At 42.3% G+C, this 11,737-nt stretch overlaps 2 protein-coding genes across 2 annotated transcripts; both read left to right on the top strand.

Moving 5' to 3' along the window:
• Positions 1-376: 376 nt before the first annotated feature.
• Positions 377-3,375, top strand: LOC130199263 (epithelial membrane protein 3-like). The gene is made up of 5 exons (XM_056422595.1): positions 377-468; positions 1,516-1,604; positions 1,685-1,787; positions 1,900-2,040; positions 2,622-3,375. Exons 2-5 carry the CDS (start codon positions 1,527-1,529, stop codon positions 2,795-2,797), a joined length of 498 nt encoding a protein of 165 aa, XP_056278570.1. The 5' UTR covers positions 377-468; positions 1,516-1,526; the 3' UTR covers positions 2,798-3,375.
• A 215-nt stretch (positions 3,376-3,590) lies between these two features.
• zmynd12 (zinc finger, MYND-type containing 12) lies at positions 3,591-10,217 on the top strand. The gene is made up of 8 exons (XM_056424007.1): positions 3,591-3,730; positions 5,319-5,397; positions 6,179-6,350; positions 6,444-6,607; positions 6,941-7,063; positions 7,161-7,245; positions 7,783-7,913; positions 10,001-10,217. The coding sequence occupies exons 1-8, from the start codon at positions 3,591-3,593 to the stop codon at positions 10,130-10,132; spliced, it is 1,026 nt and encodes a 341-aa protein (XP_056279982.1). The 3' UTR covers positions 10,133-10,217.
• The last annotated feature ends 1,520 nt before the right edge of the window (positions 10,218-11,737 follow it).

The raw sequence follows: 11,737 nt of genomic DNA, 5'->3' as shown, positions 1-11,737 counted from the left end.
TTTTTTGTATGCACTCTCAATAATATGTTCTGGTGTAGAAATGTGTTCTGTTGCAGCTGTGTGTTTATTTTTCATATATGCACTACCATGACTGTAATCATGAATGGATGTGATATGGTGGAATGATCATCTTGCCAAAAAGCCTGCCAAGTGCACTGTTTACAGAGGAGGCTTTTCCCTGTGGTTTAATGTGCCTCCACTGCCTGTGGGTGGGTCCCATTTGAGTCTCTTTTGAGGGTGATGTTGACCTGAGCAATTACAGCGCACTGTAAAAGAGAGCTCTGTTCTGCTCAGAGGAAATGGGCGTTCTCTTTGGAAAGTTTGGATGGAGTGACTGAAAAAATAAAGGGGTGTGGTATGGCTGGAAAGGGTAGGACTACCAAGAGGGACAAATCGTTGTAGTAGAGTGGAGAAGCTGCTTCTACGCAGCTCCTGAGACCCGATTCAGAAAGACAAGCAACACAAAGGGTAAGTAGATGGATGCTTGACTTTTCATATGAGTTCATTGAATACCTTGTTAAATCACGGTTCTAGTTGCTTGTAAAACAAAGATGTTTATAGTGATTCTTCACATCTTCTAAGAGCACAGGTTCTAAAAGTAACAGAAAAGTGCGCCGTCAAAAGACACATGTTTTTACTATCACACATTTTGGGTGCCATAGCTTATTTGAAAAATGTTGCCACAGAAAAAAGTATAATGCTTATTCAATCTGTTGCATGGATGTATTTTATTTATTTCTCGCAACAACATGTTTTTCATAACCATTGGCTTTGTTTTAAAACTAATTTTCACATGTTTACCCTTCCTTGACTTTCATGTGATGGATGAAATCTAGTGTAATTACATCATTTGACAGTATTGTGACTCCAACAAGAAATGGAACTCTTCTCCAGAAAAAGATCTACACACATCATGTTGGTCTTTTTTTCCTCCAGTCTTTTTCTCTCTCGCTGCATGTCTCCTTATTGTGAACGGAAATGAATATCAATACAACTTTGATAGCCTTTTAGGCATTCAATTGTGCACTATAGGCTTACTACTGTATAGGTGCAATGCTACATATATAGTTTTTTAAAGTCACAAGCTTTCCTTGAACTATAATTACCAGCTTTGATGAAAACCAAAAGTAAGTTGAATTACAGACTATACCCTGTACCGAATTGAAAAAAACAGCCATTCAGAAGGGTAGAGAGATTAATTGGAAAAATATTTTGGTACCGTTTAGATTTCAAGTCCCTCCCAAGTTCTCTGTGGTTTGCTTTACGATGGTGACACACAGCCCAGTCAAAGAGGGGTTTCAGAAATAACTCATTGCAATCTGTTTGGAAGCTTGGTCTTATATAACAGAGTATACTCTGTTCAGCTACTCAGATTTTCCATTTTATGTTTCAACGGCAAAAACAAGAACTTTTCCTCACACTGATTTTCACTGTGGAAGCTGCAAACATGTTAAATTGGGTGAATGCTGTTGCTCAGGAGGCCGACATTTAAACAGTTTCGTTTGTTTTTGGCAGGGAGTTGAAACATGGCATACCTGCTTATGTTTGTGACCCTGCTGCACCTCATCACACTGGCAATTCTGTTCATTGCTACTATGGAGAAGGTAGTAGTCATATTAAGGACAGCGAACAATCGTGCCCAACATATCCAGCTGTATGTATCATGTCTCTTCTCTCTTTAAAGTCCTGGTGGGTGTGGGATGGCTTGGAGAACTCCGACCTATGGTACAACTGTAGGTTCGACAACTTCACGGAAACCTGGTTGTGTGCATCCTCCAGAGAAACTGGTGAGCAACAATGTATTTTTCATTATCTCTACACGCCAATGTTTCCCTCCCAAAGGTAATATCTTAGAACTAAGACAGTTTTTTAGATCTCGGAATGTTTTCCTTTCCTCAGAGTGGCTGAAGGCAGTGCAGGTCCTGATGGTAATCTCGGTGGTCTTCTCCTCTGTGTCCTTCTTGGTGTTCCTGGGTCAACTCTTCACCATGTCTAAGGGTGGACTCTTCTACTTCACTGGGCTGTGTCAAGTCTTTGCAGGTAACAGTGAAGTGAAACAATGTCCCGTCAACATGCCTCAATATGATGATACCATTTGAAAAAGACTGACACTTGCTCTGATTTAGCAAATACGGGACATTTTGTCCATCTAGATTTTAGGTTTAGAGTGATCTATATCATGGTATAATCCTTGAGTATAGTGGCTGTATCTTTAGTTTACTTTGTGATGGCTAAATTGGTTTAAACTTTTTTAATATGGTGAATCAGTTATATATCTGAGGCTCATTATGATCACAAATGTGCCTGTTATGGCAAACCTGTAATTGAATATATATCGAATCGATATTTTTGAATGAGTCACGCCAACCTTGACAGATTTTGCATTGCTTGCGGATATGAATGTTTCTATGATACGGTCGGAAGTAAAAATGACTCGTATGTTGTGATGTATTCATGTTGTTCCACCCAACATGTACAGGTAGGCAGGGGGTTGTAATCACTCTGTTGTATATGACATTATTCAATAGGTTTCACGAAATGAAGCAGGTTAAAAACATTGCAAAATGTTTCACACATTCTGCTCCTAAAACCAACATTTACTTGGTTCTCTTTTTTTCCAGGGCTGACCGCCTTTTCTGCAGCTCTTATTTACACATTACACAAAAAGGAAATTCTTCAGGACTCCAGAGAACTGACATCCGGACACTTTGGCTACTGCTTCATCCTGGCTTGGGTGTGTGTCCCCTTGTTGCTGTGTAGCGGGGTCATATACATCCACTTGCGTAAGAAAGAATGACCCGAAAAGGGGAAACAACTATGTTTTTGTGGGTTGTTTATTTTTTTATGGCTAAAATAAATATTGACTTGTTGTTAATCAGAAATGTGTGTTGCAGGAGCCACAAATGCCTATGCCATCATTATTGCTCAGGCGTTTTGGTTGATTTGCTAATGTTGTTATGGTCTCAGTGTGTATTGTTTTCCCTTTCGCAAATGTTGAATCCTCAATATCATTCCAAAATATAATGCACACTTTGTTTTTTAAGACATGTTTACTATCATAGATCTTGTTGTCCTGTATTGATGAAGGAAGGTACATACCAAAGCAGTGTTGTCTATTTTTTTTAATAGTGTTGCAGGTCTTATTAGGCATTTAAATAACTTTTGATAGCCCATAGAGCAAGCTGAACATGTATATATTTTTGTACCTGAAGCTATTAAGAATATATTAAGTATAGCTGCTTTAAATAATTATCACACAAAGAAACAGAATGTGTGTGTGTTGTTATCTACAGCATCCGCAGTTGTTTTCATTTCATACAATAAAATGCACATTTGATACCAAATAAAGACATAATTTGATCATATTAACCAAACGTATCCTCCTTTATATGCACCATGTAGACTACAGTGTGTATTGTGTTTGTGCGTGCGTGCGTGTCTTCTACCTTTAGCAAGGTAGAAAGAGAACCAGTTGCCATAGCAACCGTAAACGTTGAGTTTTTTCAACAACTGGCAATAGCTTCATTAGCTTCATCAGCTAATTCCGTTGAGCAACTAACACAACACTTGAAGCGGGCCGTATCGTGACAATGCAAGCTGAGGGTCGTGGTATGAAGAAGGCCTTGCAGGTGACGCAACTCGCCTTGCCCCGAGGACAGCACAGGCTGTGTGGACTTTGTCAAAAACCGGCGTACCTGCAATGCAGCGGGTGTCGGGTCACCTGTTACTGGTAAGGTCGGGTTGGGCTGATGGTGTCTGTCTGGTTAGTTTGTGAGAGCATACTTTTATAAATACCACAAGGTGGTATAGTCGTGCTGTGTTATTTTGTGTGCGCTCGCTCTGAAACCATGTCCGCGGTCTGGACGCCAGGGGGCAGTGTTCGCCATTCTGTTACACGGCACAACCAACACGACGCACGGAACACGTCGACGTGAGGAACGAGCACGTGACTGTGTCGTCAGAAGGCAGCAGAACAGCTGGAAATAAAAAAGACCAGAACGGTTGTTTGTGTCCACGTGGCTGTAAGCCCTTACCTCTGTTCGATCATCTGAATTAGTTCACAACAACTTGGTTTTGGTGCCAAAATCAACTCCACCGTTTGGCAGAGGTGGTCATCTCGATCATCTTTAGAGGAAATTACAGATCATAAGATGGTGCTCGTGAAACCCTCATTGGCGCGGTATGGGGAGTGAGGAGGCCCACGTGGTGACGTCCCACCCTGCAGGGATTTATGTGAAGGGATGATACACTAAACCCAGTCTCCTAGAGGAGCTTACACACACTTAGTGTGCTCCCTTCCCATGTTGCAGCGATTACAATGAACCACACGCCTGGCACGTTTCTTGAGTTAGATTAAACATTATAGCCCACATGTCATTCAGCTATACCTCGAAACAATGCATAAAAGGGAGAAAAGAAAAAAAGGACTTATCAAGAGAACTGAAGCTCTGTTTATGTCTTTTGAGCATGTTACTTTGGCTCAAAATAAGGCTAAGCCAGAGTATCATGCTGCTGGTTTACTAGTATTTAGACTAATGTTTGTGCTGCCTATAATGCAGAGAGAGAGAGAGTTATATGCTAATTCAGCAGATTCAAGAAAGTGTAGTTGCCCTTACGACCGGGAAGACCCCTTTATTTGTGTACGTCTGTGCACTCACACACACACCCTCCACAAACACACACACACACACACACACCCTCCACAAACACACGCACACACACACGCACGCTGTGTCAGTGCGACTGTTTACGTGACGTGGCCAGATCACTGCCTGCTCGCTGCCTCTGTCTCAGGGCCAGAAACATAAATACACTGGCGCGAACACGCATGCTCTTCAGGAGACAAAAAAACTGCAAAGAAAACCAAGATAGTTTCCACAGAAGTGTGCAGGAGAGGAGAGCCAGATGAATACAATTACAGACCAGTTATGTAATGGCATACAATTTAGCATGCCCTCTGTGCACTCGGATGATGTTCTCTACACGGGGTAGAGGCTCTGCTTTGGAAATGTTAGCGCTTGAAATTAAATAAACTGATAGGAAATGTATAGAAACATTCCACTTAGTGCAAGTCACGACTATTAGTTCAGATCATAGCACGATGAACAGGTTATTCTCTAATATCTCGATTCCTGAGCCAAAATATGACCCGCATGGTGCCCAGAGGGAGATATGGGGGCACTGTGGATCCAAGGTGGTTGAATTGAGAAAGGGCCATATTAATAATTATTAATAATAATAACTGAGGAAGTCAGTTTGGGAATACAAACATGACTTGAAGTTGCAGTCATTTCCAACAAATGTTATGTATCCCTCAGTACTGAAAGGCACCAGCAGGAGGACTGGGTGGGGATCCATAAGAAAGTCTGTCATTTGCTCAAACCAGAGGTTGATAAGGTGAGGATCTCTGTGATGCACTGGGAGCACATGCGCACGCACACACACACACACACACACACACACACACACAGAGACATCTTGTGTTGAGTCTGAGTCTAGTTCACGTGTCTCACTGTCCAGGAAAATGCAAAGAAAAACATGGATTCTAAAAACTATCTACAAGCCATTTTTTTATTTTCCTCTCAGAAGTCTGTCTCCGATCCATCAAGTTTGTTCAAATAGCCTTGAGTTTCGCTTCCAGGTTTTTTGTTTTAGCTGTTGTAATATTAAATTCAAATGCCATATCCAAACCTGGAGCAGACAATGACGTGGTAGAGTTAACTGTCTAACGAGAATAAAACAGCATGGATTCTCACAAATGTATGTAATTATCTCTGAGAAAACAGTAATGGTAAAACACAAGAACCTTGGATCTTTGCTACTTTCTAAGCTGAGTGAAAAAGTCATGAAACACAAAAAAGATAAGCGTAGAGGGATAACAGGAGAAAGAGGACAGAGGACATGCCTGCACTTCTTTAGTCTCAGTTCTACCCCTTTGGGTCTTTTAACTGAGCTGTGACTGACATAAGTGCAGTCAACTACTCAAAACATGTTTGCTTCTTAGTTGGGCTGTCACTGTTTCCAGAGCCGGGTCCATCGTCAGTGATCAATGTCTGGATGTTACACTCGTGTTATTCAAGCTTATATGGAATATTCCTGTGATTGCTGTCAGTAAAAAGTGAATTATTGAAGGGTAGGAACAACCTGACGGGTCCTTTGGTTTTGGTTCCCTACTAAGGTGGAGCTGATGAAGATCTCGAGGTCGGTGGCTCAGAGCAAGCTGTCTGAGGAGAACCACCAGGAGGCTCTCCCTGCCGCCGTGTTCTGCCTGCACTGTTCCTGTGCGGTCTACCCCCCCAGAGCGGTCCAAATGGTCCCCGCCTATCTGCTAATGGCCGAGGTCAACATGGGTGAGGAAAGAGCAAAACATGGTTTCTCGGCTCAAATTGTCTCCTTTCTCCTTCCCCGGTAGGATATTTAATGTGTGTATTTGTACTTTCCAGGTTTGGGTGAACTCTCCCTGGTAAGGGAGTTCCTGTCAAAGGCAGATTGGGCGTCGATGGAGAGCACAGATCACTCGGTCCACCAAGGGGTGCACAGGGGCCTGGGCCGCCTCAACACAGCGACTGGAGACCTGGACGCGGCTCGCTTTCACTTTGCACATGATGTCTGTGTCACAAGTAGCTCCCTCGCCAGAAATGTCCTGAGTACATTCAGTATTTTCAACTGTTCAGTTACTTTATATGCATTCTGAGAAGCAACATGATGCCACAACTCTGCACAAGTTCCCGCACTATGTTCACAGATGAACTTGTGTAAATACTTCTTGAATCTGCGTGAGATCAGAACAGCATGGTGGTGGACATTGTTGATCCCTCAGGATATGCACTATTTCTGTTCTTTTTGTGTCATGTACGCCCACCGACATTGAAAATCTCTATGAAAACTCCATATGAAAATACAGTGGAGAAAAAAACTAATTTCTCAGATTTCATTTCAGATATACTTTGCCTGTGAGGCGTATGGTCTGGATACCCCACCCACCTGTGCTGGCTACTTTCTCCTGGCGAATGTATTTGCCAAACAGGAGAAGATTCCCATTGCTCATTCCATGTACTCTAAGGTAACAGAAAACTGATGGGATGAAGCATGAGGCAATTTTGCCGAATCTGTTTTTGTTGATGTGTCGCTTGGCTTATCTTATATCGCTCATATTGTAGGTGGCAACAATTTGGCACTGCCATTTTACCAAACTCCTCGAGACCCACCCCCAAAATCCTGACATGGTGTTGGAGCCCTCTCATGGTACGTATTGTCATCAAATATGCACACTTTAAACGTAATATAGAACCCCAACAAAATGCACACACTTAGGATCCATCCAATTCTACCGCACTATTTAAACCGAAAGAATCATAAAATGAATTCACCTATCCATCATTTTCTCCCCTTGCTAAACAGCAGGGATCTTCATTGGCGTATCACAGAGTGCCTATGTTTATCTGAGCTGTCTTGCTGTGCAATCCGAAAGATAAACCCCAGATTTACACGAGCATGCTTAGGGCTGACCAGAGACCAGTGCGGACACGTCTCTGGCTGTGCAGCATCCGCACCACGACCCTCGATCGCAGCTACAGCCCCACATACGACTCTAAGCTTGTTAGCTGCCATGCAATTTCCAACTGGGATGTTTACCAAGGAACATTTGATGTGGAAAGCTTAAACAAACTATACAGAAGATGCAGACAGACCAGAATTTATGTTGATTACTATTTAATGAATGAGATGTTCCAATCTTCAAATATACATTGCCCTTTGTTTGTATCCTTGACTTTCAATCAGGCGAAGCCCGGCTAATGTTAAAAGCCATGTTGGAGTTTGAGCAAAACTACTCCTTGAAAGACTCGGCTCAGATTGCACTGGTGGCCCACTGCCTGGCCATGCTGTGGTTCCTCAGAGGAGACTCCCAAAAGGTGAGTCACCTGACGAGGTGTCCAGGCAACAAAGGTTTGGTTTGACACAGTGACACAGTTACAATTTCCCCTTTATGCACGCACTTTGGACGGCCGTGCTCTGGGTGGGATTATCTCCTAATTGGTAAAGCCATAAAGATGAGGTGGGAATTAGCGGGAGTTGATCTGACTGTCTCGATTCTCTGACTTCCTCCAGTGTCTGTAATGCTTTGGAGGCTATTTGTGTGTGAAAACCGCATCGCTTTAGATGTGGGATGAAGTGTATGTGTGTGTGTGTGTGTGTGTCCGTGTCCATGTACTGGTTGAACAGGACGTCCTGTCCCAGTGAGGTGACTGCCACAGACTTAAGACCTTGGTGGGATCTAGATTGAGTGGGTCCCATGCATCGTGGAGATTGAAATATTGGCACACTTATGGCAAAGTGCAAGCATATAACATATACATATAAACAGACACAACACCAGGCAGGGAGACTACTACTGTATCTGTTTATGTGCTCTATTGTTTCACAGGCCTGTTTCTATCTGGTTGTTTGGTGGGTTGGTACAGCTGGCGCAAATACAATTGGAGTGTTTTGGTATTCCAACCACACCAGAGTTTCAAAACTCTTTTAAAACGGTGACTTTTCTCCAAGGTCGACATGTTAAGCAGCATAGCACAGTTACTTACCCCCTCTTTGAGTGGCACACTGGCAGCTGTAGGAATGAGGACAAGGACTCACCAGGCCAGGCCTGTGCCAAGGTACCTTACTCACCGTGAGGGCCTCATTGAACAGTCTCTTTCATCTCCACAGTGATAGTCATTGTTTACCTGCCTTCATCAATATGGAGGGTGTTGTCGGCTATTACATTTCAATCAGGAGATACTTATCTGATGATAATGAGCCCCACTGTGGGACGAATAAAGGAATATCATATCATATAATTCGAAATGTAACTGCAATATATTACACGTGCATAACAATTGAACAGTGCAAAGTCTTTGGCGAATGGACTGCGTCCTGAAGGATAACAGAGGGGCAGTGATGCTGAGGTCAGATACGGCCTAATCCCCCCTGGAGTCTAGACACTGGTGGTGCTGGTGATGAAGGGAGCAGACAAGGCAAACGTTATGTGGCCCTCTTAGGAAAAAGTTTGGGGACCCCTGCTCATGACATTTATTGAAATTAAAAACAACAATAAAAATACACAGCAGCCTGGGTAGTCACTACTGAGGGAGCTCTGGTTGGATACAACTCAAAACACTTCAGTAACACATTCACGCTGCTAGCTGTTTACAAATTGCAGGAATTCCACGGATGCCACTGCAAACCTTAATTAGTTCCACATTGTTCCCGGCATGTTTCCATCTAAGGTCACGGTCATAGTTTTGTCAACAGTATAAATCAGTGCTTTTATCTCCTAATGTTCTCGTGGTAGTTTCAGGGTTCTTACACATTTTGACCAATGGATTTCCATGACTTTTCCATAACTTTTCCATGACGTTTCCATGACTTTTCCAGGACTTTAAACCAAATTTCCACGACCAAACTGAAATCTCGGTATAAACATGAACAATTTAGAGAATTTTGAATTCAAAAAATGAGAATTCCAAAGCATACAGTTTACCTTAAATGAAACAAATGACTGAGACAATAGTTTGATGAAAAGAATAAACATTTCTATTCATGTTTATTCCTTTAAACACTTAATTAAATGTTTATTCTGTATATGCAAATCCATCTGTTTATATTAATTATTTCAAACTCAGCGTAAATGAACATGTGAATATACCATCATTTCCATGACTTTTCCAAAACTTTAATGATTTCAGTTTTTTTCCATGACTTTTCCAGGCCTGGAAATGACCATTTTAAAATTCCATGACTTTTCCAGGTTTTCCATGACCGTACGAACCCTGTAGTTTACCTGTTAGTGTGACAACCGACCGCATCAGGTTGTCGAAGGGGTTAAGTGGGATGAGTGAAGCCGACCAGGTTGCAATCCAATTTTCCGTGATATTATTATTATATAAGTCAGCTTTACTCTCCCCGGAGAGTCTAACAGCTGCAGCTGCTGTGTTTGTTTCCGTCTGTGTTTGTGTGCCAGGCACTGGAATTTGGCACCACGGCCCTGCAGGCCAGCCAGCTGATACCAAACCATGACCTGACGGAGCCGATCCAGGGCCTCCTAGAGCTGGTGCAGAACCGACAGGAGGAGCACCACCCTGGATCGGACTAGTCCCCGTACCGGCCCTGCCGATCCCTCTGCTTACAGATGTGCTTCCCCGGGACATCTGTTCAGTCCTCCACATGTACATGTAGAAACCAACGACTTGCAGACGAATAAATGAGTACAGAGCGTTTGGAGTAAGAACAGATGTTGTGATTTCATATTGTAAGCGGATAATCAAAAAAACATTCACATTGGCGCTGAGCTACTTATCTTTAACAAGCAAGTCAGGAAGTGGAGGAGACTCATTTTCATCGGTTTTCAATCATGACTCTTCTTTATTTGAATCCCCAAAAAAAGAAGGATATATATTTACATCATTATGCACATTTGTAAATAACATGATCTTGGGGTCATTTTGTAACACTGTCAGAATGATAAAGAACAGAATAATGGTTCGGGCATCTGTTAAAACCATTTTTTGCGCAATGTTTTTGCGTACCTCGTACTCTCATTATCAATTCACTGTGTCATGCAAATATAATATAATGTCTATAAATCATCAACACAGCATACACTTTGCATTTTCCTTCTGCAAATCAAAGTATATTGTGAACCTAATCAAACTTCAGGTTCACTTTAAAACACGACACAAAATGAACCCAATGTTTGCAAGTGAAATTCTTCATATTATATACAATTATGAAACATTTATTCATTTTATCAAAACAAAGAATCACCAATAAATTCATTCCACTACTAGTGTCACTAGTACTGAATCGTACAACAAAATCATGTTTTTTTTTGGCATTCGGATTCATTTCTATGTGTCGAGAGGCAGCAAAACATGGAAACCCTGGGATTTCTGCATATTCCCTTTTTCATTTTGGAGCCAAATATACATAAGCAGCAGTTTGGAATTAAATAGTGACCGTGTGCTGTTGTACACAGCGACCAGTCCAAAGGTCTCCACCAAAGGTTAGTTCCAGGCTGCCCAGGCACCACAGGACAAAACACATTCAATCATTTCTTGATTTACACATGTTTTTCTTCTTTCCCTGTGTTGATAGCGTGCAGAACCCGTTTCTTTCAGTAGCATCCAGGTCTCGTATCCACTTCATCGCGGCCACTGATGTATAAACACCAAGCAGAAAGAAACCCACCTGAACTGGGATCTCATGACTCAACTCTGATCCTCAAGCCATTGCTCCCAGAGGAGGACAAAGAAAAGGCATTGTGAAAGTTGTCGGGGCACAGTGCTAACCTGAAAGGGCTAGACGGGCTCTGTGTGCATGTGGATGCTGTGTAAACTACAGATTTAAATGACAGGGCTGTAAGAATGATATGAACGTGTTCACTCTTTCCTATGGCTGGCTTGTTAAGGATACGTGATCTTTGATCTACATTTAAGTACCCAATGCAGAGAGTGGCACAGGCATCAATAGAAAGACAAAGACTGTAAAAAATATGGGATAACCACATCTGAGATAGTTTGCTCGTATCAGCTTCTATGTTGGGATGCGACTCGTTGACGATCAAGGCCACCAGCCCTTCTTTGCATGTCAGGGGGACATCAGCGGAGTTCACAGTTTGTCTGTCAGATACTTTCAATATGTACGGGACAACATCACAGTCGTGGAAATGGTGTCATCCTCTCAGTGAAATACTTGAAAT

Source organism: Pseudoliparis swirei, chromosome 9 (assembly GCF_029220125.1).
Source record: "Pseudoliparis swirei isolate HS2019 ecotype Mariana Trench chromosome 9, NWPU_hadal_v1, whole genome shotgun sequence".
NCBI classification, from domain to species: domain Eukaryota; kingdom Metazoa; phylum Chordata; class Actinopteri; order Perciformes; family Liparidae; genus Pseudoliparis; species Pseudoliparis swirei.
This window is presented reverse-complemented; position numbering and strand designations above follow the sequence as displayed.